The 27,653-nt window shown below is 58.4% G+C and overlaps 1 protein-coding gene across 1 annotated transcript; it reads right to left on the bottom strand.

Annotated features, from left to right (window-relative positions):
- Positions 1–1,138: 1,138 nt before the first annotated feature.
- PIAS4 (protein inhibitor of activated STAT 4) lies at positions 1,139–27,653 on the bottom strand. Its single transcript, XM_063111128.1, has 11 exons — positions 27,582–27,653; positions 22,348–22,774; positions 11,733–11,817; positions 9,123–9,164; positions 8,749–8,839; positions 8,510–8,638; positions 8,325–8,430; positions 5,106–5,179; positions 4,703–4,863; positions 2,197–2,327; positions 1,139–1,971 (listed from the first exon to the last, which is right to left on the bottom strand). Exons 1-11 carry the CDS (start codon positions 27,606–27,608, stop codon positions 1,712–1,714), a joined length of 1,533 nt encoding a protein of 510 aa, XP_062967198.1. The 5' UTR covers positions 27,609–27,653; the 3' UTR covers positions 1,139–1,711.

The following is a 27,653-nucleotide window of genomic DNA, read 5'->3' as shown; positions in this document are numbered from 1 at the left end:
CTGCACCTTTTGAATTCTGCACCTTCCACAAAAGGGAAAGAAATACATTGATGGGCCTGTCTGTGTCCCTTTCTCCATCCTGTCCCCCTCCCCCGGCGGGCACTCACCCTGAGACCACACGTTAAGACAAGAAAGGCACAGAAAGCAGATGCCTCGGTGGCTTCACCTCAACCTTTTTTATTTGTTTTTTAAAAACAATTAAATTAGAATACAAATATTAGAAAACAGCGGCCCTCGGCTGCCCAAGTGGGCAGAGCGGGGCCCAACTGCGCAACTGAGTTTATACAGTAAAACTGAATTTGCCCGCGAGCAGATTTTATGTCCCTTTCTTTAGACCTGAAATGATATTGCTTCCTGACTAGGGGAGTTGTTTATACAAAGGAAAATTATTCGGGGGGGGGGGGCGGGAAGAAGAAAAGCAAAACCGAGGGCGGGCAGGGTGGATTGAGCACTAGGTGAGGCCGAGGCCGCTCCTGCACCCCGATGCCTCCTCGGGGTGAGGACGCTGGGGGGGCACCCAGCTGCGGGTTCCTGGAGGCATCTCAGGGAAGCCCCCACAGTTGCTGGACCCCTGAGGCCAAGGGCCTGGCTGAGGGCCCTGGAGAGGCAGAAAGGAGGGGCCAGGAGTGCCCCCGGGCTAGGCTGGGGCCTGGAGGGTGGCCCCCAGCCCAGTCCTGTTGGAAGAGCGAGGCTTCCAGGGGAGGGGGCACCAGGCGAGCCTCATACCCGTTGGATAAACCCAAGAGCAAGAAGAAGGGAGAGGAACCAGCCCACATCAAGAGACAAGCGGCCAGAGTCCTTGCTGCCCCTCGGGAAGTGGCCGCCCTCCCTGCCCCGCTGGCCGGAGTGCTGGCAGCCGTGACGGTGGCAACTGTGGACATCTGTGCTGTTCCGTAGGGAAGTTAACCTGAATTGGAGTTACCGAGGTAGCTGGCTAGAAAACTGAGACCCCCCACGCCACACGGTGCCACACCCTGGGGCCCCCACCTTCCCTGGGGCGTTCTGGCCACATGCTGGGTCTTTAAAATACCAAGTTATTGCACTTTCGAAAAATACAACACGTCTGTGGCTGAGCCCTCCCAGCCCCCAGCCCTGCCCCTGCCCATCCCTCCCACCCCACCGCCTCCTCCCTGCCCCAACCACTCCATGGCTTCTTGGCTAAAATGCTTGCTGCTCGGGCGCTCGAGGGTCTCCGGGCGAGAGGACACATTTGCAAAGAGGAAAGCAAAGGAACAGACGAATGTCAAAGTGGTCGTCGCCAGAAAGAGGGGCCGCCCCGCCCGGGTCCCTGCGCACCTGTCGGAATGGTCATGGGGAGAGGACGCAGGTAGCGGGGACACGTTGTGGAGGGGCACGGGGGGCGTCCTGGGTCCCTCCTACCCACCGCCCCTCCCCGGGGGTGGCTCGTCTCCAGGACTCGGACCCTGTCCGGCTGGGAAAGCAGCTGTGTGGGTGGCTTGCCTTGTTTTTAAGAGTTTGATTTTTTTTGTTTCATTTTTTACTTTTTTTTTTTTTTTTTTGTCATTTTCCTTTTTTTTAATCCCCGGATAGGAGAGTCCAGAGGTACAGGTGCCAGGAGCCAGGGGAAGGGGTGGAAAAGAAAACAAACAACAACAGAAAGAAGAAAATCGCCACCCGCCCCTGCGCCCCGAGGCTGGCCCGCGCCCCTCCGCGTGGTGAGCACCAGGAAAGTCGTGTATCCGCGCCGGCGTCAGCAGGCTGGCACCAGGCCCTTCTGGAAGGGGCAGCGCCGCTTGGGCCGCGGGCCCTCCTCATCCTCATCTTCGTCCTCATCTTCCTCGTCCTCGTCCTCTGAGGACGACGAGCTGTCCAGCGTGAGGTCCACCACGTCGGCCCCCGGCTTCCCATTCTCCACGCCACTGACCGAGCTGCCCCCGCCACCCGCACCACTAAGCGCGCTGCTGCCGTTGACATTGGGGGTGGGCAGCAGCCCGTTGGCATCTGAGGTGCCTGCAGGCAAAGGGATGGGGACACTGGTGCTCAGGACGCCATCGGCTTACAGAGCAGGGAAACTGAGGCTGGCCGGGCTCACAGCAGGCCTCGCCCATACCCTGTGCCCGCCTGCAGCGCGCAGCCCTCAGCCTGGCCCCCCGACCAGGGATCGGCTCCACCGGGCTCCATCTTTGTGTTTTCCACAAAAATGCTGCACTAGCCACGGGCACCAGAGGGACTCACCGAGCACAAGGATGGGGCCCTGGGGACTGGAGCTCTGCTCCTTCTCGGCGCGGATCGGGCACCACGAGCCATCCACCAGGTACTCGATCTCATCGGCATCCTGGCACTCGTTCAGGATCTTGGAGAGGAGCCTGGGGCAGGTGGGCAGGGGGCTGATGCTGGGCTGGGCTGGATACGCCCCTGCCCTGCTCTACCCCGCCTGGCCGCTCCCTCAAGCAGCTGAGCTTGGGGTGTGCTGGGTCACTCCCCGCCTCTCTGCAGCAGTGGCTTCAAGACCACGCCCGACAGGGCGTCCTTGAGAGTCCTGGGAGCTGATCACCCTGTGTCCCCACCCCAGCCAACCGTGCAGAGCCTGCAGAGCCAAGCCCTCCAGGAGGAGACCACAGACTGGTGACCTTCCCTCTAAGTGCCCTCGAGAGGCCGGGCCCGGGCGGCCTGAGGGTCCCTGCCCACCCTACCTCCACATTCTCCCTCTGATCTCGGCTCTGTGCTGCCTCCCTGCTTTTTCACAGAAGAGGGGACTTTGCTCGAGGACAGCCGGCCTGGGGATAGGGGCGTCCGCCAGACAGGTGAGGTGGTGAGGCTTGGAGGGAAGGAGCGGCCCTGGGAGAGGCTGTGGGCAGAGTGGGGGCCACCTCACTTGCATATGAACAGCAGCGCCCCCGAGAGCACCACACTCAGGGGTGCCACCAGCCCATTTTACAGATGAGAAAGGAGAGGCCAGGCAGGGAGGACAGCTCTGAGACCACAAGGCCAGTCGGAAACAGGCCCTGGTTCCGGTTACACCCCGCCCCCCCGCCCCCACTTCCTGGCCACAGGGCCTCGGTGTCCCCGCCTGCAGGGTGAGGCAGGCACAGCAGCAGCAGCAGCAGCGGGGGAGGGTCCTTAGGAGAGGCCACGTGCCCACGCAGGCCACAGGGGGCACACAGGACAGAGGCCTGTCTGGCTCTGGTCAGCCCCCATCGCACCCTGAGGCCTCTGTACTGTCACACTCAGACCCTCCACACCAGAGTCCCCCTGGCTGTGAATACAGCCCTCTGCTGTAAGGCACCTCCCCACCTGGAAACTACTCATCCACAAACCCACCCCACAGCTCCTCTTCCTCCTCCCCAACATGGAGACGTGGCACTGAGAGTGTTTGTGCCCCTCCCGCAGCCCTCCAGAGAACTCCCTGAAGGCAGGGTCTGGGACAGTGTCATTTTGGGGATGCCAGGGCCAGCAAGCTCAGGGCCAGGGCCAGACAAGGTGGCAGAACCTCATGGAATACATGTACAAACCAAAAATCCCTCCTCCAGGAAGCCTCCCTGGCTATGTCCAGGCCCCATGGGACACAGCAACCTGCCCCAGCCCCATCAGCCTCTGGAGCAATCAGAGCTGCTACCACCCGAGCCCGAGTGAGCCGCTCCGGGCCTGTGGGGGGAGGGTGGGCGCCGGGCCGCACAGCTGCCAGGCAGGAACAGAGAGCTATTCAGGCCTAGCCCACGTGCCCGGCCCAGAGGCCTCCATGCTCCGCACCAAGGCTGGACAGCATGGGGGAGGTGGCTCGGCCCTTGCAGGGGGGGACCCAGGTCAGAGCTGTCCAGACCTGGGTTCAAATCCTGGCCCAGCCACCTGCGAGCTGCGGGCGGTGTGAGGCTGGTGGCTGCCTCCTCCGAGCCTCAGTTTCCTCACCACTGAAGTGGAGAGGATCAAAGGCCTGCCTCCTGGGACACAGACAAGCACTGGAATAAGGGGTCCACTTGGGGAACAAATCTAGACGCCCACAGCCAAGCCCAGCCGCTGCAGGTCGGAGGCCTCCCCAAGTGCCCCCTGAGGCTACAGCCTGGCCTGGCCGCGGCCTGCACCCCTAGCTGCTGCCTCTCCCTCTGCGAGAGCACGGCCTCACGCCCTGCCTGGTGGCCCTGGGGACAGCAGGTGGGTGTGGCCGGCGCCTGGCCGGAGCCACATCAGGTGCCACAGACAACAGGGCTCAGTTTCTGGAAACTTAAGACCTGAGCAGTTTCCATTTTGGGGACAAAGGACTTGCCCCCCTTGTCCCCCTGTGGCACGCAGAGGGGCTGCTGGTGGGAACAGGGGAACAGCCTAGCTGCAGGATGGTGCCCCCCAGGAAGGGGACGAATGGGTGTCCACCAGAACTTCAGGGGAGATAGCTGTCTCTCTCACCCCTCTGTGTTTTCTCGGGGTGGGACACCTTTGGAAAGCAGCCCCGAGTCCCTTCATGGCCTTGAGGCTGGGGCGCTCAGGTCAGACTCAGAGAGCTCAAGATCACATGGGGAGCAAGGGCAAGGCAGAGGCCAGCTCCTGAAGCCTAAGCTACACTGCTGCCTCCTGCACAGCAAAGGCTCTGATAAGTCCTGCGGGGACGCTCGTGCCCACCAGCTGACGCAGCCCAGTGAAGTCGGAAGCTGCAGAGACCTAGGCGGGCATCCAGCTCTGCTGTCCCTTCCACACGGGGGCCAGAGCAGCCTAGTACTCAGTGGGCTGGCTCCAGCTCCCCGAGACTCACCCGTCAATGATGAGCTGGTCGTAGGGGGCTGGCTTGTCGCACACCGGGCACATCCAGGTGGGCTTCTTCTCGTTCATCTGCAGGTAGAAGACGGCATCGAAGCACTGCAGGTGGGCGCAGGTCTCTGCCCGGCAGGGCACTGAGAGCCGCATCTTCACCAGCTGCAGGAGGTGGCGGGTGTGAGCAGACCACCCTGGCCACCCCGCCCGACCCTACCTGGCCATGGTCACCCTGCCCTTCACTCTCCCCCCAGCTCTGTCTGATCTTTCGTTTGCTGCCTTAGGGACTCCAAGGGGACTAAGACCAAGACCACCGCTGCCCTAGGTGAGCTCGCTGACCAGCCAAGAACTGCCACCCCATGCAAGAGTGGGCTCCAAGAGGTGCATGCAGGGGCCCGACTCACCGGGCAGATGAGGGAGACCCGCACGCCGGTGGTGGCGATCTCGCTGTCGGGATCGAGGCGCAGCTTCTCTTTGACTGTGGGAAAAGGGGACAGAGGACACTGTTAGAAGGCAGGAGACTGAGGCAGCTAGGGCAATCCTCGGAGTTTCTCCAGCATGGTCTGCACAGCACCTGATATCCATCTCCCAGAAGAGGTCCCTCCTGGATGACGAGACCCAGCTCCAGCCCCACAGCTCACTCAGGGTGACAAGGGACATCTGGAAGAGGGTGTCGTGTCTGACCACCCCCCGGGTACATCACATACCCAGCGGTACCCCAACACACAGGCAAACGACAGCATCTTCCCCACCCACCCGTTGGGGCTTCCTACAACTCACAGAACTTTTCTGGAAAGATCCAGGCAACACAGAGCCATCCACTGTGACTGTCAATTGTGCAGCCAAAACACCATCCCCCAGGATGCAGCCAGGAATGAGGCAGGGACTCTCCTTCCAAGGCAGACCCCGTAGCCTCTGCCACCCCAGCAGAGGACAGGGAAGCAAACCACCGATGCCCAGCCGCCAGCACTGCCACCAGAGGCAGGTCACAAACCCACAGAATGCGGTTTCCTTGCATGGTGAAGTCTTCTTTTATTTGTTTGTTTTTTCCGGCAGCTGGCCAGTATAGGGATCAAACTCTGGACCTTGCTGTTATCAGCACCGTGCTCTAACCAACCGAGCTAACCGGCCAGCCCCTGAAGTCTGACTTCTACCACGCAGGGAAAGACAGCGCCTGACACAAGGTCACATGTAACGTAGAAAACACACAACAAACCGCGAAGGCCTCGCACAGCAAGAAGGAAATCCTACAGGCTGGAAGGAAATCCCCCCAAGAGCAGGGTGAGTGCAGGGGCACCGGCTTCTCCCTAGATGTCTTTCTGCATCCTCTCCAGAACGGTGGGGAAACCGGCCCATAATCCCCAGGCACGCTCATGGTTCAACTCCAGCCACAGACGGCTCAGTCGAGGCCCCGGCCCCTCAGGGCAGAGACCACGGCAGTCCAGAGCCCGAGACGCAGTGCAGAGCCCCAGAGCCCTAGACACAGCCGGCTGCCTGAGGGACCCGTGTCCCCTCCCCCAGGACAACACCAGCCCGTCCCACACAAGGCTAAGGGTGACCTGCCTGGGTGGTCCTCCTCCCCACCCCCAGCTGTCCTGACACTGTGGCTGTTTTCTCTGCTTGGACCTTCCTCCCCACCCCCTCACCTGCTGGAAAACTGCTTATCCCTGGAAGCTCAGGATCCACTTCCCTTGATGACCCCCACCCCTGGGCCCCACCAGACCCACAGCCTGTGTGTGGACCTGTGGGCTCTTCTTCCTCCACATGGGGACCCTGTGGCACTCAGCCCCAGGCCCCAGGCCCTCAGCACCTCGGCCTCCTGTGCCCCAAGTTTCCATCAGTCATTTACACCTCAGTATAAATGTCCACACTTGGCTCCGGCTCTGGCTACAAGTCCTGATGATGTACCCACAGGCCCTGGCCTCTCAAAACAGAGCAGAAGACACAGGCATGCGTCTGTCTGTTATATCAAGGTCTCCCTCCTCCCCTGGTAAGAACTGGTGTGCACAGCAGGGTGAGGTCAGTGAGACAAAGGACAGGACTTCCCGGCTGTGACCATAGAGAAAGCCAGTGGCAAAGATGCCAAGCCTGGGGCTGGCCATGGAAAGACAGACAGGGCTTGCTTTAGAGGAAACTGGACCCTACAGCGCAGGCAGGGCCAGGGTCATCATGAATGCCACACAGTCCCCAGGGCTGCAGGGCTGAGGCCTCAGGCCCTGGTTCCTCACCAGTCACTGAGGAGTTAAGCCAGGCCCCAGCCCGTGGGCCAGTGCCACATCAGGCTGCCCAGCCCCACACCTGCCCTTCCTGGTCGAGTCAGTCATTGTCCCACAAGGAGATGGCAGGGGGGAGAGTGGGGGTGAAGAAAGGGCCCTTTGAGGGAAGAGGGAGGCAGCAGGATGCACGGGCCAAGGCCTGGGGTACATGGGCCTCACTCTGCCACTCTGCGTCTGTGTCCTCACGAGTCGGCCCAAGGCCTGGTGGGTGCTGGCCTGGGAGCGGGGACTCCTGGGTCGTCCCTCCACGTCCTCTGGAGAGGGGTGCTGACTGCCACATCTCCTACCTCAGGGGCCAGGGTGGACAGGAGGCTTCAACACGACCAGGATCACAGGCCCCTCAGGAATACCAGCACCTCTCCAGACTCCAGACACCCAGGCTGGGGGACACAGCTACGAAGCCAAGAGCAGAGGCAGGGGCCCGGCCGGGTGGTGCTGGGAGGGAAAGTGAGTGGGACCCTCCCCACCCGAGTTCTGCAGAATGGCTGGGTTAGCACCAGAGTCCACCTGAAACAGCTACCATTCTGGAAGTGGATCCCAGCAAACCCAGCCACCCTCCCTCCACTCACCCTGACAGGCCACCCACCCATCCCCAGCCTCCGAGCTTGTATTCAGCTAACAGGGACGCTGGGCCAGGCCCCATCCCCAACCCCTTCCACAGGACAGGCCAGCAGAACCCATCACAGCTAGGACCCCAGCCAGGTGGGGCCCACAGAGAGGGCCGGGAGTCCCTGAGACAGTTCAGGTCTGCTCTGAAGAAGAAAGTGGCCACCAGAGAGGGCGAGCAAGTTGCCCGAGGGCACACAGCTATGGGGCTGTGCTCGGCAGCCACTGGGAGCAGGGACTCAGCAAGAGAAACGGGACCCTGTCCGCCTGCCAGTCTTGGGAGTCCAGTCTTTTCTGTTCGCGTGCCTAACGTCACTTTTTCCCCCCTAATATTCGGTTGTTATAAGTACAAAGAAGTTGAAAAACAGACTCGCCATTTACGGTCAGACTTTCCACCGCCCTCCTCCGTCCAATGGGAACCTGCCCCACAGCCAGCAGGGTCTGCTGGGACATGGATCACCTTGGTCCACTGGCAGCCCTCCCAAAGCTCTGCTTCAAAACGAGACACCACTCCCCAGCTGCCCAGCTCGCCCCCTCCTCTCAGGCCGGTGCTGCAGATCCTGGGGGGATGGATGGTCCCTGGGAGGACCCTGGGAGCTAGACCCTGGGAGGCCCAGTCCCCACTAGGTGCTGGTTGCTAGAGGCCCCCGACAGACCAGAAGCTCCTCCCAGGGCTGGGGCTTCACGCCTGGCAAAGGGAGGGCTCCAGGGACATGCCCACTCCCAGCCCCGTGGGCTCACCAAGTGCCTTGCACAGCTCTGGGTGCTTGACTCCGATGGTTTTCAATCTCTGCAGCAACTCCGACGAGGTCAGCTGCCGTACCAGGTACAAGGCCACGGAGTAGCTCTGCGGGCAGAGGGGGCATCAGGTCCGGCCAGGGAGGTGCCAGCAGCGCGACAGGGTGGGTGGCACCCTGGGCTCTCACCTTGCCATAGTTCCCCCAGGTGACAGTGATGCGGTTGGTGGCCGAGGACAGGTACATGAGGTGGGTGAGGTTGATGGGGCGGCAGGGCCTCTTGGGCTCCACTCCGGGCTTGTTTGAGGGGTAGTAGCCCTGGAAGCAGACAGGCCGGCTCAGGCCACTGGCGCCAGATATGAGCGCAGCTGGGACAGTGGCATCCCTGCCCCCACTCTGCAGCGGACCCCAGGGCAGCCGTGGCTCACCGGGACAGAGCAGTAGCTGTGATTGACCTTCACGGCAATGTTGGGTGGGTACTGGTCCTCCTGAGGGCAGCTGGTGTCTGAGTAACAGATTCTGCAACATAATGGGGACCATGGGGCCACAGGAAGACCCAGGCAGGGGAGGTCCAGCGGTCAGGGCAGAGGTGATGATGGGAACGTGACAAAGGGCTGGACTGCTCATGGCGTTTGGGGCCCTAGATCAAGGAGGTGTGTCCATGGACAAGAACAGGAGGCAGAAGGGGTAGCCAGGGCTCTGCCTCTGCCAGGGAAGCTGGGAGGGCTGCTCCCAGGGCCAGGGGAAGTGGGGGTGGCTGACAGAGGGTCCCTCCCGGGGCTGTGGGCACACCTGGGCCTACCTTAGGACGACCTGCACGGCTTTGACTCCGGGCTGCAGCTCTCTGTGGACATTGAGCAAATACAGGAGAGGAAAGGAGGGTCAGCAGGGAGGAAAGCCCCACACGCCGCGCTGACCTGGCAGCTGGGGGCTGACAGCTGCTCTCCAGAACTTTCTCTCCTGTGCTGGGCGGCACCCTCGTGCCAACATCACTGGGCAAGGGCTGCCAGGAAGACGCCAGCCATCCTAGCCCTTGCTGGGAAGAGGACACCACCCTGCCCAGAGGCACAGGGAGCAGAGCCCTGACAGCCTGCCCTGGGCCCTGTGGCCCTGGGCTGCAGCCTCAAGCCGTGGTCACATCTTGGCTGAGGCCTGTGCTGTCTACCAGGTGCCCTGAGCTCTCCACCTGACCAAGCACGAGCTGTGGGATGCAGGCCTGCAGCTGAGCCCCTTAGAACTCCCCATTCCTCAACTGTAAAATGGGGAAACACCCTTCTCCAAAAGGCAGGGGTGAGGACTCATCCCCCCAGGTCAGACCAACAGGGGCGGGGACCTTGGCGAGGCAAGGCTCCCTTGTCTGAGCCAGGGAAACCAAGGCCCAGGACCCTTTTGTGCAGACTGGATGAGACAGGAATACCTGTGGGGCCACCAGAAAGGGGCCTGCCTGCCTGGGAAACACGAGAGAAGTCACCCCACAAGAGAAGGCAGGTAGGTGCATGCTCATTCACTGAATGAATAAAGTTATAAATGTGCCAAGTGGAATCGACCGGCCAATTCACAACAGAAAGAAATCACCCAAGGACACCTCAGGATCAACTTTTAACAGGAAATGCACCCAAGAGAAGCGAAGACAATGCCTACCCAGAGAAACACGTCTGCACACAAATGCTCACAGTGGCATGACTCCCAACGGCCAAAGACAGCCCAAGTGTCCACGGACAGACGACTGGATAAACACAGTGTGGTCCATCCACACACTGGAACATCACTCCGCCAGGAAAAGGAACGAGGCTCTGACACACGCTACCACGTGGATGGACCTTGAACACATCACACGCAGGGACAGACGCCAGACACACAAGGCCACACAGTGTGTGACTCCATTTACATAAAAGTCCAGAACAAGATGACCCACAGAGAGAAAGTGGATTCGTGGCTGCCGGGTGCTGGGGGAGGGGTGGGGAGTGACTGCTGATGGGGCAGGGGTGAGTGTTGCACAACCTACTGAATACACTAACAGCCAGTGAATTCTACACTTTAAAATGGTATATTCTGCAAAATATACATTATATTTCAACTTAAGAGAAGAACAGGAGCTTCAGGAAGAAAGCACTAGACTGAAGAACAGTTCACAGAAAGGCCATGCCTGAGTGGAAGGAAGCCCCCCACCCTCCGAACTGGGTCCACCCCACTAAAAGATTCTGCAGATCTGCTAAGAAAACAGCCAGTGCAGGACAGGACTGACGGGGGGATCCTCACAAATGCTGCTAAAGTTTGCCCGAATGAGGAAGGAAGGCTGGGGCCCTGGTGGTCCACCCAGTGAGGATGTCACATGCAGCCTGGGAGCGGAGTCACCACCACTGGCAGGATTGAGTGTCGTCCACGCAGCACTCTGAGCAGGGACTGAGTTGGGAGGTGGGAGCTGTCATGACACCCAGTTTACAAATGAGGAAGATGAGGCTCAGAGAGGTGAGGTCGCACCTGAGATTAACCAGGTGGAGAGGCCCCTGTGGCCACTGGGCCCAACACAGACGATCCTGAGCCCTTCCCAGGCGTAAGGGCCAGACAGGGAGGCTGGGGGGACAGGAAGCAGGCCTGTACCCCCAAAAGGCAGGGGAGGCAGTTCTGAAGTCACACAGGAACCCAGGGGGCAGCTGTGGGCTCCCACCCCTGCCCTTCCATGGACTCACAGGTGACCTGGGCAAACGACCTCCCCTGTCTTGAGCGTCGGTCTCCTCTGCAAAACAGGGAGCTCCAAACCAGCCAGCCACCAAAAAAAGAAAGAAAGAAAGAAAGAAAACAGGGAGCTGCTGTGAGTATTAAGCGGGCTGGTAGGTGCAGGGCACTCGGTATGTGCCCAGCACATGAGGGGTACCTGTCTTAGCTGGAGACAGAAGGGCCTCAGAGAACACCCAGGGTCTGACAGCACAGCCACTTCTAGCCTCGACCCCACACGTTCAGCTCAGCAGTCCTCACCCGGGGCAATTCTGCCCCCAGGGGACACTGGGAAACATCTGGGGACATTTGCAGTTGTCACAACTGGAGAGTGCTCCTGGCATGGAGTAGGTGGAGGCCAGGGATGCTGCTCAGTACCTCCAGTGCCCAGGATGGCCCCACCACAAAGAAGGATCCGGTCCCAGTGTCCACAGTGCCAGGGGAGAGACCCTATTAAAGCAGGACAATTGGTCCACCTCTCGGGGCAGTAAGCACATGCCAACACTGCACACATGGCCCAGCACGTGAGGGCAGCACCTAAGACCAGGGTGGGGTTTTCCAGAAGGATGACTCCTGTTCCCTGCTGCTGCTGGGGAACATGGTCTGGACAAATGTGGAGCCTGCAGCGGACATAGCCAAAGGCTCTACTGAGATGGCCGGATGGCCAGCAGGGAGCTGGGGCGGGGGCACAGCGCACCTGGAGTTCCGGATCAGCTCCACCTGCCTCGGTGTCAACGCAAAGATGCACGGGCTCTCCTGAAGCTTCTCATTATTCTGTGGAACTGAAGACAAACACAGGGTCAGGGTCACAACTGGTACCTGGTAAGAACCCACCCCCAAGTGAGTGCACCTGTCCATCATTATACTGGGAAAGGAAAACAGGAAGGCACTGGACAGAGGAGTGGGATGGAGGTGGGGGCTGCCCAGGGGGGAGGATGTGGGAGGACACCCCTGCCTCTTCCTGGGGGATGCGCACCCTGGCCTGTGACTAAGGGAAAATTTCTGCCCCCTCCTTGCCCATGCTCCCATTCAGGGCCACATTAGGAGCTGGGCGACCTTCGCAGTTCTCTGGAGCTCTATTTAGAAAACGGAACACTGCTTAGCCGAGGGGCAAAGAGCAGGGCTGTGCCCAGCTGGTGGACACCTGCCACACCCCCCCCCCCAACAACACAGCCTGGCTCTGGCCTGGGCTCTCTGTGTGCCCTTGGGCCAGCCACTCCACTTGGACAGAGGTCCCACCTTGGGCACTCACAGGCCAGCGGAGGAGATAAGAAAATGAACCTCCACATGCACAGAGAGAAGAGTTACAAGAGGCCAGCTCCCAGTGGGGGCATGAGGAGCGCAGCAGAGTCCTGGGAGACACTGCGCACAGGGCCTCAGTGGTGCTCACCAAGTGCCTACTGGGTGCGGGGGTTGGGGAACGTTCTGTGACGGGATGGAGACCACACTGGTTATGGGTCTGGGCCCTTCCCTCTCACTTATAACTGGACAAAAATCACAGGGTGGTTAGAAAATGCTTTGACCCACACTAGGAAAGACAATATACCAACATTTATGAGATGCAGCCAAAGCAATCCTCAGAGGGAAAGTTATAGCTTTTAACCCTTATGTTAAAAAAGAAAAAGGTGACTGGCCAGTTGGCTCAGTCAGTTAGAACGCAGTCTTGTAACACCAAGGTCATGGGTTTGGTTTCCCATGCCAGCCAGCTGCCAAAACAAAAACAAAAACAAAAAGGTTTAAGATAAATGATTTAGGTTTCCTCCGTGAGAAGCCAGAAAAAAAGAGCAAATTAAACCCAAAATCATTAGAAGGAAGGAAATAATAATAATAAAAATAGAAGTCTATAAAACAGAAAATAAGCAGCAGAGAAAGTCACCAGAGCCCAGGGCTCTTTGGCAAACTCCTAGCTGCACTCAACAACGTACATGAAATGGATAAATTCTTCCAAAGACGCAGTTGACCAGAACTGGCATCAAAAGATATAGAAAGCTTGAAAAAGCTCTTTATTGGTTAAGAAATTGAGTTCATAATTAGAACCTTTCCACAGAGAAAACTGCCGGTCCAGATTGGTGAATTCTATCAAACGTTTAGGGATGAAACCATACACACTTTTCAGGAAATAGAGAAGGAAAAAACACTTCTCAACCCATTTTATGAGGCCATAGCCCTGATACCAAAAGCAGACAAAGGGCCGGCCCCGTGGCTTACTCGGGAGGGTGCGGTGCTGGTAGCGCTGAGGTTGCGGGTTCGGATCCTATATAGGGATGACCAATGCGCTCACTGGCTGAGCATGGGTGCGGACGACACTGCGCCGAGGGTTGCGATCCCCTTACTGGTCAAAAACTTTAAAAAATAATAATAATAAAAAGCAGACAAAGATGCAGCAAGAAAGAAAAATCATAGGCTGGCTGGTTAGCTCAGTTGGTTGCAGCGTGGTGCTGATAACACCAAGCCCAAGCCCAAGGCTCAATCCCTGTACCAGCCAGCCACCCAAAAAAAAAAAAAAAAAAGAGAGAGAGAGAAAGAAATATTATAGATACATATTCCTCATAAGCATAGATGTAAAAATCCTTAACAAAGTATTAGCAAATATTCCAGATCTCTGGGATTTGTCCCAGGATGGCAAGATTGGCTTAAAACCTCTGTACGTGCACTAGGATGGTTAAAATTCAAAGACTGGGAACTCCTAGTGCTGACGAGGCTGTGGAGCACATGAACTCTCTGCAGGCGGGGTTACGAAATGGTACAACCACTGTGGAAAACTGCCCTCACAAACACATACCACCCTACATCCCAGCAATCCCGCTCCCACGTATTTGCCCCCTAAACAAATGGCAATATGTCTACAAAAAGACTTGCACAAGGATGTCTGTGGTAAATTCATTCCCAACAGCCCTAAAGTGGAAATAACCCAGGTGCCCTTCACTAGGAGAATAAACAAGCTGTGGTGCAGTCCTCCAGCAGAGCCAACTGAGGTCAACGAAGTGACTGGGATGGGCTGCAAAACATGACACTGAACTGGAGAAGCCAGACACAAGGATGCATGCACTGCATATAACACTGATCTCAAGTTCTAGCACAGGCACAACCTCATCAATAGTGACAGAAAGCAGAACAGTGGTTCCCTCTTGGGGAAACGAGGACTGGATGGAAAGAGTCCCATGGGAATATTCCGTATTTTGATGGAGTCTGGGTTACTGCGGTATATTCATTTGTTAAAACTCAAACTGCCTATATCTCTCTATTTTATTGTATGTAAGTTATATCTCAGTTAAAAAAATTTTTAGGGGCTTGCCGGTTAGCTCAGTTGGTCAGAGCATGGTGCTGATAACACCAAAGTCACGGTTCGGATCCCTGTACCAGCCAACCGCCAGAAATAAAACAAAATAAAATTTAAACTGCACTGAGAAGCCATTTGATTGGAAGATTGAAAGAGAATCGAAACCTTGATAAAAACTGAGGAGGGTATAGGCTGATAGGACTGAAAGCCTCTGCGGAAAGCAATCAGCCCAATTTATCAAAACTACGAATCCACAACCCAAAAAAGAGCAAGCCCTACATTTAAGGAGCCCCAACTGCAGACACGCTCCCACATGCACAGTGTGATGGACACATCCCACAGAATGGTTTCTAGCAGCCAGAGGCTGCCAATGGCCTGAATGCCCATCGACGCAGTCTGGGCACCAAACAACCAACTATGCAACTGTGAAGCAGGGGACAGAGAATCCAGAGCCGCAGATGTTCTGATAGGGAGTCATCTCCAGGCTGTTTCCTGCTAAGTAAAAGACGCAGGTGCCTGGCAGTGTGTATGTTATGCGAACACCCGTGAAACAGAAACGGAGGGCGGGGGTCCACATAAACGCATAGCTGCTGCTTATACGTGCAAAAAGTGGACAAGGGGGCAAGAATCTGGTCGCAGCCTGTGAGTGGCTGGAAGAGGAGGTGGAACCACTGCAAACCTAGAACAGTGGGCGGCAACCGCTCCTATGCAAGGCCAAAGCACAAATATTTTCAGCTGTTCGGGCTACGCCGTCCCTGTCGTGACTACAAGACTGCCTGGTACCACTGAAAACGCCACAGATCATCGGCACACAACTGGGCCTGGCCATGCCACCATGGCACGTTGTTTACAAGAACAAGCAGCAGTGGGACCACCCCCTGGTTTCCCTGTGCCAACCGCTACTTTTGAACTTCTGAACTACAAACCATGAGAACAGGTAATATGTAAACAGCACGCACAATTTTGATTTAAAGCCAGCTCAGGCTCAGAACCCAGACCACCTGGGTTCGGATCGCAGCTCCAACAGGGCCTCCCAGGCTGGGCCTGCATGGCCCATCTCCCAGGGTGCCGAGCGCTGGGTCTGTCACTGGTGCTCAGGAAGAGGTGGCTGCTGTAACATCACACTGCTGCCACCAATCCACCTGTTTGTTGAGAGTCCACAGGTCCCTGGGCAACGGCAGGTTCTGCAGTCCCAGCGAGGGCCCCTGAGGAAGGCCGCCTAATTGGGGAGCAAGGGGTGTGCACAGGCCACCTGCAGACACGCCTGAATCTGCGCACAGCCTGGGGAGCAATTATTTGGGGGTCAGGAGGCCTCACTGGAGCTGACATCTGAGCTGGGCCTCGGAGGCTGGGTAGGTCAGAACACCACCCCCAGCCCACCCAATACCTGGGCAGGCAGAGCTTGGAGAGAACGAAAAGGGCCAGCAGCCCATCTAGGCGAGACCAGGGGCCTGGGGACGTGCCCTGTCCTCCCACCTTCAGCCTGGGGTGGCTGGCTGCTCCCTGCAGAGGCCAGCTGTCCCCATCAGCCAAGCACACACTGCTTCAGGGCCTTTGCACTCACCATTTTCTCCTACAGGACATTCCTCCCCAGCTGTCGTCAAGGCCCTTGTGTCACAAACACTAATGAGATGGAAGCCTTCCCTGAGTGCCTCACTTCAAACTGTGAACACCGCTTTCCCTGCTAGACATCCCAAGTCATCCTTCCACTTGTTCTCTCAGAGCCACCAAGGCGCAGAGTTCTGCGCACTGCCTGGCACACCGAGGCACTCGCACATTCACAGGGTCAAGGCGTGGAGACTGAGTGCACCAAAGAGCAGCTCTGTCATCACCCATGGCTCCCACAAGGCCAGGTGACTGTGGGTAACTGCTGGGTGGCACGGGGACAAGGTGCCCACGAGGCTACGGAGGATGACAGGCTGAGGCCTTCAGCTATACACAGCCCCTCCTGCCCCCTGCACACCACAGGTCTCAGCACCCCACCAGGGAAAAGGGAGGGGAACACAGATCAGCCAAGGCTGGGCACCCCGGAACCAGCCCAACCCGAGACACCGACGGGGAAGGGCCCAGCAACCACCTGCCCTGGCCACCAGGCAGCTTCACAAGATGCCGCTGGCACTGAATATTTAATGCCGCAAGCAGATGCTCCCGATATATGGGGGAGCCCCACAAAACAGCAGTCAGGGTACAACCACATGTTCGCATGACCACACTGCCAAGAAAAGGTGGCGGCGAGGGGCCTGCTCAGGAGGCAGGGATTCTTTGCTAGTGACTTGGGTTTCCTATGACCCACACATGCTTTCACAGATACTTAAGGGAGAGGGACGTACAAGGTTGTAGAAAGTAGATCTGATGGGGCTGGCCTGAAACTCATCTGCTTGTGACTTTTTGCCTCTTGGGCCCAAACCGGGCCAGCGATGAGAGGACAGGATGGGTGGGGGTCCCTCCTGCAGGCCAATGCCCCCCTTCCCAGTACACATGCAGGTCCTCTGACTCCACCACTCCTGGCCTTGAGCTTCCAGCATCAGTTCCCCACCAGTGACCCCAGTGCGCCAGGCGGGGGTCCTGACTGGCTCCCCCAGCTCCACCTGTGGGCAAAGCAACCAAGCCCAGACAGAGGCAGGGTACAAGTGAGACCACAGCCCCAGCTCCTCCACTCATGGGGGCTGACCTGAGCCTTGGTGTTGGCATGCAGCTGGCGGGCGGGCTGGCCACCTCCTGTGGTGGGGGTGTGGGGATGGCACAGGGTCTCACGGGGAAAGAGGGACTCCAGACCGTCAGTTCCTCGCTCTTGCTGCAGCCCCCAGGCTGCTTTCAGCTCCAAGTCTTTCCTCACTCTGTGCCCCCACCTGTCCTGACCCATCCACGGTGGACAGCCACTCTCAGGCCTGGGTGTTTCTGTCTTTTGTTTTTTGGTGGCTGGCTGGTACAGGGATCGGAACCACGGTGGTGTTATAACACTGCTCTAACCTAGCTGTTAAGTAAGAAAATGTACAAGGGCTGGTTAGCTAGCTCAGCTGGTTAGAGTGCGGTGTTATAAGGCCAAGGGTTTGGATCCCTGTACCAGCCAGCTGCCAAGAAAATAAAGAATAAAATAAGAAAACACACAAATAAACAATGTCAAAAAACAAACAAAAACCAAGTCAGTGTTGGGAGGAAGCTACGGAGCACACAGGCGGTGAGGACAGGCAACCAGGGAGGCCTCTCCCAGGACGCAGCACATAAGCTGAGCCCAAAGGAGTCAGGCAGGAGCCCAGCGGGTATACAGGGAAAAGCATTCCAGGCAGAGGGCGCAGCCTGTGCAAAGGCCCTGAGGCAGGACCGAGCCTGGCCTGTGGGAGGAACAGCGAGGAGGCCCGTGTGGCTGCAGCAGAGAGAGCGAGGGGGATAGAGGGAGGAGGAAGGGAGGGGACGGGGCAGGAAAGTCAGCAGGGTCTAGGTCAGGGGAAGGTTTTGAGCAGAGGAGGGACATGGCTGGCCTGCTACTGTGGGAGAGCAGAGTACCCCGTGGGGAACAGACCCAGGAGAAGGCTAGGACAGGTAGGCAGGTAAAAACCTGTGACTGGTGGAGGAGTGATCACAGGACACCAGAGCTGGAGCCATCAGGACTTGGGGTGGGCTGGAAGTAGACCCCCTCAGCAGGTCATGGTGGGCCTGTCCCTCCTCCTCACCCAGGTGGGTGCTCTGGAAAGCCAGGGCCAGCTGTAGAGCTGGCAGAGACCCCCATTCCATGGAGCCCCCACCCCACAGGCTAGGAACAGTGACAGGATGCCACAAGATGGTCCAGGATCCAAGGGCACAGGATGAAACTGAAGGTGCCATGGAGGGTCAGTGGGCTGGGCCTGTACCTTGCCTGGCTGTGGGACAACAGGCAAGCCTCTTTACCTCTCTATGCCCCCTTAGGTTCTTGGTAGAGAAGATAACATCGACCTCCAAAAAGACACCAGGAAAAGCTCACTGTAACTTCCATGACTTTGCAGCCCTGGGGACGGCTGTCCCCCATCCTTCCCCATAACCCACCATTCTCAAGTTTTCTCGGCTCTGCCGCCCGCGCCCAGGCAGCTCTGTCCCTCCTCCTGGGGCGCACCATGCTCTGGTCACAATGGCCTCCATTCAGTCCAGTGAATGAGCCCTCTCTCACCACCAGGCCTCTGTCCTAGCTGGTCCCTCTGCCTGGAACACACTCCCCTACCCCCTCCTCCTTGCCTGGCTTACTGGTACTCACTCCTCGGGTCTGGATTGTACTGCTGCCTCCTCCAGGAAGCCCTCCTGACTGCCCCTCCACACAAACATGCAATAAATAACTCCTGATACTGACGGCAGCTAGCGCCATCTGATCACCTCCTGTGCAGCACCAGGGACAAGGGCAGAGACCACCACTAGCTTACGTGTGGCGTCAGCAATACCAGCTTAGGAGACTGGATAAGGAACACAGTTATGCCCTGCACGCAACACAGGGGATGCTACACAAGCAGTTTCCAGCCAGTGACAGTACAACCTGCCTTGGAGGGGAGCCTCTGAGATTCGGGGGGTGTGCGTGGAGTTGTTACAATGACAAGGGCCACTCACTGCACAGCGCAGGCTGACACCACAAGAGGCCGACCACAGGATGCTGGGGGCCTCACGAGCAGTTCTGTGCCAGACTGATGTGTTTGCTTCCTTCCTTCCGCCCCCAAGTCTCATGACAGCCTCTCTTCCCCACCACAGGCCCTGACAGGAGGGTCTGGGCTACTCTAGCTGGGCTGTGGCTGCTGACGCAGAGTGAGGCAGGCTGGGGGACTCCCACTGTTAAGATGCTCCAGCGGCCCCCAGCTGCATGTTCCTGGGTCCTCTTGTTCTGCTCAGGTCAGCAGAGGTCTTCTGCTCCAGGCCTGCCTGGCCGAAGGGTGGGAAGGCGAGGATGGCTGGGCTCCCCAACCTTCATGTGGTTTAGAACAGGCATCTCCCCACAAGGGTGCGGGGTTCCATCTGCTCAGAAAGGGGGTCAAAGTCAGGAGGGTGAAGTGCAGGTTGCTGTGTGACCTTGGGCAAGTGTCCTGACCTTTCTGGGCCCCACCCCTCCACTGGAGTGGATCATCTGTCTCCTAAGGTCCTTCCAGCTCCCAGTGTGTGGCTTGACTATCCTGCACCCCTCCCCCAAGCCCAGCATTCCACGCCGTGTGATTTATGGCTCCTGTCCGCCTGGCGTGGGTTCCATCCCAGAGCTGGCCGACAGCTCTTCCGGGGACAGGCCAGAATGTGTGGGCCTCATTTGGTCAGCAGGTGGAAGCCCCTTTGGTCAAAAAGGGGAAGCTGGCAGAGCCGCATCCTTTTGAAGTGGCCCTTGGGCAATGCCAGCTTCATGGAGTTCATCTGGGAAGGGGCCAGCCCAGGGTGGGCGCTTGTGCTCGGAATCGCAGGTCCTAGAACAAAGGGGACCACTGCTTTGGGTCCTGAAGTCTGTGCTCAAGAAAACCTCTCCCTAAGGACCTAGGCAGCCCCTGGGGAACCCTCAGAGAGCATGAGAGTCCAGGGAAGGTGGTGCATCATGGTAGGAGCCCTCCTCCCAGGCCCTTGGATGGGGGCGGGGTACTCAGTGGGGAGGAAAAGCAGGGCGGGGCCGGTCTTTGTTCTGAGCCGACAGCAGAGTCGTTCCTGGTGTAGACAGGGGAGCAGGCTCTCCCGGAGATCAGGTGACCGGGGTCCCCAGGGGGCTGAGGGCACAGTGATGCATTCTGGGGCAGAGCGACTGCTCGCTGCCATGCAGGAAGGAAGCCTGGGATCTGGGACGGGAGGTGAGGCCAGTCGGCCAGCCAGTCACTGCTGATTCCAAAGTCGTTTCTAGCCCGAACCCCAACCCAGCATCCAGCCTGCCCTGCCACTTCTTGGTGGAAACCCAGTCTCCCTGGTGCTCAGGTCATTCTCAAGGCCTCAGGAGTCTAAAACATCAGCTCAACCTCCAGAACCAGCCAGCTGGTCCCCAAGGCCCCCAAAAGCTGCTGGGGAACCCCAGGGGGAGAATGGCTTCCAGCATCCAGACAGGGGTTACAGGGGCATGAAGGCAGGGAAGCCAGCCCAAGGAAACTCAGGATGGGGTCGGGGTCCCCAGAGCTGCCTGTTCAATCACATGATAGGTGCCACTGGGACAACCTGCTTCCAAGAGGTTCCCACTAAACACTTCTGCAAGACAGAAAGCTTCAGAGGGCGGAGCCTGAGGACAGAGGGTGGAGCCTGGGGCCAGAGGGTGGAGCCTGGGACAGCTGCTGGAACTGCTGGCAGCACCTCCCTCCCTCCCTCCTCCACCAGTTTGGCACAACCTGAAACCACAGCCTCACAGAGTCCCGGGGCTGTAGGTGGGAGGGGAGAGGCGCTGCACCCCCTCCCCACTTCCAGCCCCGCACCAAGGGCAGGAGAGGGGCTGGCTGGCGCCAGGCTGCAGCTGAGGTCTGCATGCCAGAGAGGGGCCCCAGCCTCTGCAGGCAGGCCATGCAGGACGCTGGGTCAGCAGGGTGGGAGGGAGTGTGCAGGGTGCAGGAGGCTGGCATGAAGAGACCATGGCCCTGCAGCCTACGCTCTGCCATGGCCGGCAGATGCCAACTCGGTAAAGACAGGAGGGCCTCCACAGGAGATGCTGATGGTGCACTGTGGGACCCTTGGAGCAGGCCACAGGTGGGGGACACCTCCATCCCCTCATGAGGATATGGAAAGGAAGCTCCTCAGGGCAGGGGCTCCATCTGTCTTACTCCCTGCTCTGTGCCCAGTGCCAGGCACCCATCCAGCAGGCACTCAAACATTTCCTGCATGAGCGGATGAGGAGGGGGAGGGAGATGAAGGACAGGAGAAACAGAAAGGGAAGGGGTCTCCAGTAACACTCAGGAACCTGGTAAAATCTGCCAGCCTGGCCATGGGTTCACAAAAGGCCCAGCATGTTCTGACTGCCCTTTGGGAGTCCTGGAGGCTGGATGCTCTCTCTACCCAGGGTAAATGCAGCTGGTCAGGGCCTCCCGGCCCCGAGCTCAGGGCAGCATCTGAGGCTGAGACCAGGGCCAACACCAACCTGCAGCATATGTGGTTAAGGCAGCCAGAGACTGCAAGGTCCTGGCTCACAGCTCAGTCAACACTTGGGGACAAAGAAATGAGCAGTCAGAGGGACCACAGAGCCCTGGCACTGCCTCCTCCACCCCTGATCACCCCGAACTCTTGGGGCACACGGTGTGAGCAGCCTCGCAGTGGCCTGAGCCCACTGACAGAGGTCCCTCCTGCAGGCTGCCTACTAGAAAAGAGCATGTGGGGAAGGAGGGAAGGCCGGGTACGATTCTTCAGCCCCTTTTCCACAGGGAGTGAGAGAATAGAAGCCAGCCTCTGAGATGGCCCCAGGTGACTCCTGCCTCCTGGTTGTCTCATCCTGAAGCAGTCCCTTCCTTCCCACACTGCACCAGAGCCATCCGTTGAAGCAATGGAAGACGGCCCAAGGGAAGGTGTGACATGTCTGAAATCAGGTTACATACAGAACTGTGGCTTCCAGCTTGATGTGCGTGCACACACACATGCACCTTCTCTCTCTCTCTCCAGGTCACTCACCCTGGGGCAAGAGAACCACCACGCTCTGAGGACACTTGGGCAGCCATTCAGAGGTCCATATAGCCAAAGCCGGCAAGAAGCCAAGGCTGCCAGCAACCACGTGCAGAAGCTGCCTCCTCCAGCCCCAGCGGAGCCTTCAGATGAGACTGCAACCTCCCACAGGAGACTCTGAGCCAGAACTGCCCAGAATCACCCAGTAGATACACTGCCCCCGAGTTCCTAACCCACAGGAGCTGAGAGCTAACAGATATCTGTTGCTTTATGCTGCTGGGTTTCAGGGTAATTTGTTACACAGCAGATAACCCATATCAAGGGTGGTCCCTCTGTTTCCTGGGAAGGACAAGCCCCCAGGGCCTCCTACCCTCACCACCCCCCTGAAAACAGTACCCAAAGTCAACCGCATGGCTGGTCAGTGGGTGCTCGGCGGGAACGTGGAACGCAGGCCTCCCCATGGGGAAGGCGGCCGACTCACCTAACTCAGTGGGCTTCAGCAATTCATCCAACATATTAAAGAAGGGTAGTTTCACCAGGCGGACTTCTGGCTTGAGGGTCTTGGCAGGCAACCGTCCCAGTCCATTTAAGTACTTCCCGTAGAGCACGGGGTAGTCAATATTGGGGCCAGAGAGGGGAGTCCTGGGCACTGTGCTGGCCCGGTCATAGGTGGAGTGCATGGTCAGGGGGTCCAGGGGCCGGTGGGGCTGGGGAACAGGCTCTGCATTCTTCTTGGCATAGCGGGTCTCATAGAGCTCCTTGATCTTCTTGAACAGCTCGGGGCTACAGTCAAACTGGACCAGCTGGAGGGCCCTGGTGACAAGTTCGTGCTTTAGTCCGCTCTTACTCCGGCCAACGAAACCCAGGAGCATCTGAAGGTCAGAGACTCGAAAACTCATCACCATGTTCTGAAGAAGAGCAACCAGATACACACACCATCAGATATGAGAGCTGCCAGAGTCGGGGGACGCCACGGAGGCACGGGAGCTTCCTGGGGGCCTCCTGGGCCCTGATTCAGGGGTATCAAAGTGAGAAACGTTCAAGATCTATGCCCACTCGTCAGGCCTGCTCCTGGGGTGCCCCTCAGCTCAGCACTGCCCCTTCCTCCTCCTCCTCTTCAAGGAGAGCCTCAGCATCGCCAATGCAACAACAGCTCCTCTGACCATCCCCCCTTCTATTTTAGGTTCCCTTTTCCCATCTTCAAGCCTGCAAGCATCCCCAGGGCAGGAGCTGAGAATACTGCTTTACCCGTAAACAGCCTCTGCCAGTTCCTAGCTGGCGACTCCGGATGGCCTCTCTGATCCTCAGTCTCTTCATCAGACAGGATAACAGCATCCACCTCACGGGGATGGTGGAGGGGCCAGACGAGGTAGCCCACGTAAAGCACCTGGCAGAGCAAGGGCTCAACCAACGGCGGTCACAAACGTGTTTTCCCTTCAGTCTAGATGACAGTAGCCACAATTTACTCAGTACTAATCACTTGCCAGGAACTGAGCTGGACACATAATTATACACTTAACTGTGATCCTTAAAGCACCCCTGCCAGTTGGTGTGAGCTCCACATCACAGACGAGAAAGCGTCGGCTCGGGAAGGCAGCATCAAGATCCAAACTTGAGCCTAACTCTGAGGCCGGGGGTGTTTCCTCCCTATTACACTACCCCCGGGCATCGACACAGAGCCAGGCACTGCCAAGACCTTCCAAATGTCTGCTGATCGTCTCAGGCAGGCCTCTCCCTCAGCACTGTGGACACTGGGGCCAGATGGTTCTCTGTGGTGGGCGTCCTGGGCACTGCAGGTGCTGAGCAGCATCCCTGGCCTCCACCCACTCCATGCCAAGAGCTCCCCACCCCAGTCATGACAACCACAAATGCCCCCAGACACTGCCCAGTATCTCCTGGCAGCAGAACCACCCCCGGGTGAAAAGCGCTGGTTGGAGAGGAAGGCAGGGAACCCAGCAGCCGTGGAAGATATTAACTGAGCAGTGGCAAAGTGATGAATGAGGTCTGGCAGGGTCTGGCACTTCACACCTGGCAGCGTCTCTCCAGCTAAATCAAACCAGACAGAGGAGCTGGGCTGATCCCAGGGTTTGACTGGGGGCTGTCTGGCAGTGGCCTGTCCTCCACAGGAGCTGGGACACCAAGGGAGGTCTCCCCACCAGGCCGAATGTCCCTGAGGGACGGACTAGCTGGGTTCCAGGGCACCCACGCTGAGCCCTGAAGCTAGCCTGGGATGAATGAAAGGGTGTGAGAAAAAGAAACTTCCAGGGAGAATGGAAAAGAAAAAATAAAAAAGGGCAAGTAACAAGAGTGAATACGGAAAGGTGGCAAGCGTGGGGCAGGATGGCACCCAAAGAGACCAACAGTTGTTCAAATGCGACTTGAGAAAGCCTGAGAGGGAGAGCTGGTGGTATGTTTACATAGCGGCCTCCACGTGGGGAGGCTCTGGTGTTTGAGGGTGGGAGAGGCGCCTTAGCAGCACATTTTGGCAGGGAGGTTGTCGCTGCCCCAGGAGCCCCAGTTCTGGGACCCCCCTGGGCCCGCTGTCAGGCTCCTCCCTCGTCAGCATGGTAAGATGGGAGCGTGCTAGGATTCGTCCTAGCTGTACACGCCAGAGTCCTGCTGAAGGCTCAAGGCGACAGACAGAAGTGAGGGGCCGCCCAGTTGTGCCTGCAAAGCCTCGAGAGGAGCCTTTTCCCACCCCAGGGGATCTCTTCTACTCTGCATCATGCAACCCAGTGGCTCTTTAAGTACCCAGGATACAAATGTCCACCACATGCCAGGCACCAGGAGGGCCTTTCCACTTCACTAACTTCACAACAACCCACTCCCAGCATGCAGGCGGGGAAACTGAGGCACAGAGAGGGAAGTAGCAGGCCTGAAGCCTCCCCGTACAGCAGCAGGGCTGGCCTGTGAACCTGCATCCATTGGGCTCCTAAAGGCCACTCATTTCTTGCCACTCATACAGCTACCCAGGGCCTGGGGGATCCTCACTCACTAGCACACCTGCTACCTGGGGGCCTAATCGGTCTGCTGGCCCTCAGAGAGTCTGGTAAAGACCAGGATGCTTTGAAATCAAAGATGCTTCGCCTCCCTTGGCCTGACTTCCTACCTTTTGCAGGGAAAAAAGGCTTGCGGACAAGATGTTTCTTCTGGAAGAGGCCCAAGCCCTTAGAAGGGAGAGGTGATGCTGTCATGTGGAAGTGTAACACAGGGGTTGATCATGCCAAAAACAGGTGGGCTCGGAGGACCTACTGACGTCACTCCACCCCCATCCCCACTCCCACCCCAAGCCCCCTGCCCCACCTAGCCCTGCCAACCAGGTGGGACATCCGGGCCTGCAGCACAAGCATCCTAGAGCAGGCCTGTACGCTGCCATATGTTCACGACTCAGATTTCTCCGCAGCTGCCACCACCAAGAAGCCTGCCCTTGACCCTGGGGCGGGAGGGGGGGGGGCATTCAGGAAGAAGCTCCAGATGCCCCAAAGATCACTTCCTGCCTTGGCTTTATCCTGACCCGACTGCCTGTCAGAACTGTTTATAAACAGGGCCAGGCCCCGGCGGCTCTGGAGTTTCAACTCCAGGCTTGTTTGGAAGCCGCGTGGGGGAATGTCAGCCTAGAGGGAGCAGCTGCATCCAACCTCTTCTCCCTCCTGGGCTCCTCTGAGCACCAGAAGAAAGACAGGCAGGGCCCCTCACTCCAGGAAAAGAGATGTGTAGAAGATCACCTAAGGATATCCCCCACCCCACCCCAAAACGGGCCACAGGCGCTTCAAGCTAAGAGTCTGAGATTTAAGTCTATCAACAAGCCCCTATGTTCGCCCCTTGAACCAGCCCACTGTGCACCCCTAAAGACAAAACCTCCAGGCTGGTAGTATGACAGGGTGGACAAAGCTCCTGAAAAAAGGGGGACATTTCAATTACACTGAAAGTGCTCTCGGGTGGCAGCAAGAGACTCAAGGAGAAAGCGGGCTCCCTAGGGTTGGGGAAGTTGTGCTGTAGCCTAAGCCCTGCTGAATTGAATGGAGGCTCATGGTTTAGAGAACTTGAAAGAAGGGTCAACTTGATTTAACTGGGGGGGGGGGGCCAGCCGCCAGAGGGTCAAGTAGAGTTCATCAGATCATATTTCAAGGCCCTGGATGGTATGAAAGAGTGCAGACCCTCCCCTCCAGCAGCAGCGGGTAGGGTAGGGTCCACAGTCACAGCTCCACAGCCTCTCAAGGAAGTTACATTTCAGGGGACTACAGGCCTTGTGCTTGCAAAGTTCAGACCTCCACATCCCCAGGGCAAGTCTCCACCTTCTCAAAACCCTAAAGGAGCAGAAGGGGGGGGGGGAGCTTGGGGGGGGAGGAGCATGCTCTTGGGGAAACGGGGGTATACTCTATAATCACAGAGTGTTGAGGGGTATGTTTCAGATCCCAGCGGGATGGGAAGGAATGAGAGATGGAGAAGCAAGAAAAAAAGAAAACATTTACAGGTCAGGACCTCAGGGAGGGCAGACCAGAAGCAGGTGGCGGTCCCCTACCTGCCTGGGAGCAGTGGCCTTGTGTGCACTTCTGAGGAGAGGGGACGGTATCTATGAGATACGGAATCTGGTTCCGGACTCCGTAGTCTGGGGGAGGAGCAGCAGCAGCTACCCTAAAGAAAGAGGCCTACCCAGGAACCAGCTGGGGACCCTCCAAGAACCAATATAAGACAACAGACATAAACGAAGAGAAGCTCAGAAGCCAGAGCTGGGGCGCAACAAGATTCTGGGGGCTGTGTAGGGAGGAAGGGAGGTCTAACCTAATTAGCAGACTCGCTAAGGAGCAGAGTACAGTAGAGGCGACCGAGGTTTTGAGACGGGATCTGATCCTGCCAGTGTGGGCTCTAGAGCGCCCAGAGCAGAATCAACACACTCACAGATGCTGTCCCGCGAGGAAATGAGAGGAGAAAGGAGGCAGAGCCCAGGACCCAAGACTGCAAAGGGGGAGTCAGAGCAGGGGTCAGCGCTCCATCCCATGGAGAGGGCAAAGGGTGGGCCTGGTGTTACCTCAGTACCGCCTCCGGGGTGCAAGAGACGGTGTCGGGAGGGGGCGGGGCTCTGGGACCAACCAAGAGCTGAAGGGCTCCCCACTCGAGCTTGGGGTACAGACCCCCTGAAGGCATGCTGCACCGTGTTTCGGGGTGGCTCAGCACCCTGGCTCGTCATCCTCAACAGTGGCAGGTCACTACTCGGGAGTCAGGGGACCCTTCCGGGCAGGGAGTCGCAAACCCCAGCCTGGCCTGCTGAGCGGGGAGGATAAGACCCAGATAGCAGACCTCGGTGCCATGGGGGCGGGGAGGTGCGGACACTCCCCCCGGCCAAGCGCAGGGACCACGGCTCGGGACGAGGAGCCCATCGCGTCCAGCTGTGCCTGCTGGAAGGCGCGGCCCTGCCCTCGTGTTTAGGGGGACCCGGCTCAGATAGGTTGGGGAAACCCTGCCTCAAGCTGGGGAACCAACCCCCAGCGCGAAGACCCGGGGAGGTTTGGGGGGCCCCGCCCCCGGCCTCCCCGCCCCCCGCCCGCACCCTGCGCCCCGGGGCCGGGGGCGGCGGCCGGGGCGGCGAGCCGCAGGCGGGCCACGCCGAAGGGCCCCAGGCGGAAGGAGCAGCCTCCGGCCCGCAGCGCAGCCCCCGCCCCCTCGGCCGCTCGGCCGCCCCAACCGGCGCCGCCGCCGCCGCTGCCGCTCACTCACTTTGGCCTCCACCAGCTCCGCCGCCATCTTGGCCACCAGCGTCCCCCGCGCCGGGAGCCCCCAGCCGTCGCG

The sequence above is a fragment of the Cynocephalus volans genome, chromosome 10 (genome assembly GCF_027409185.1).
Source record: "Cynocephalus volans isolate mCynVol1 chromosome 10, mCynVol1.pri, whole genome shotgun sequence".
Taxonomy (NCBI): Eukaryota; Metazoa; Chordata; class Mammalia; order Dermoptera; family Cynocephalidae; genus Cynocephalus; species Cynocephalus volans.
Note: the sequence above shows the minus strand (reverse complement) of the source record. Positions and strands in the feature narration are given on the sequence as shown.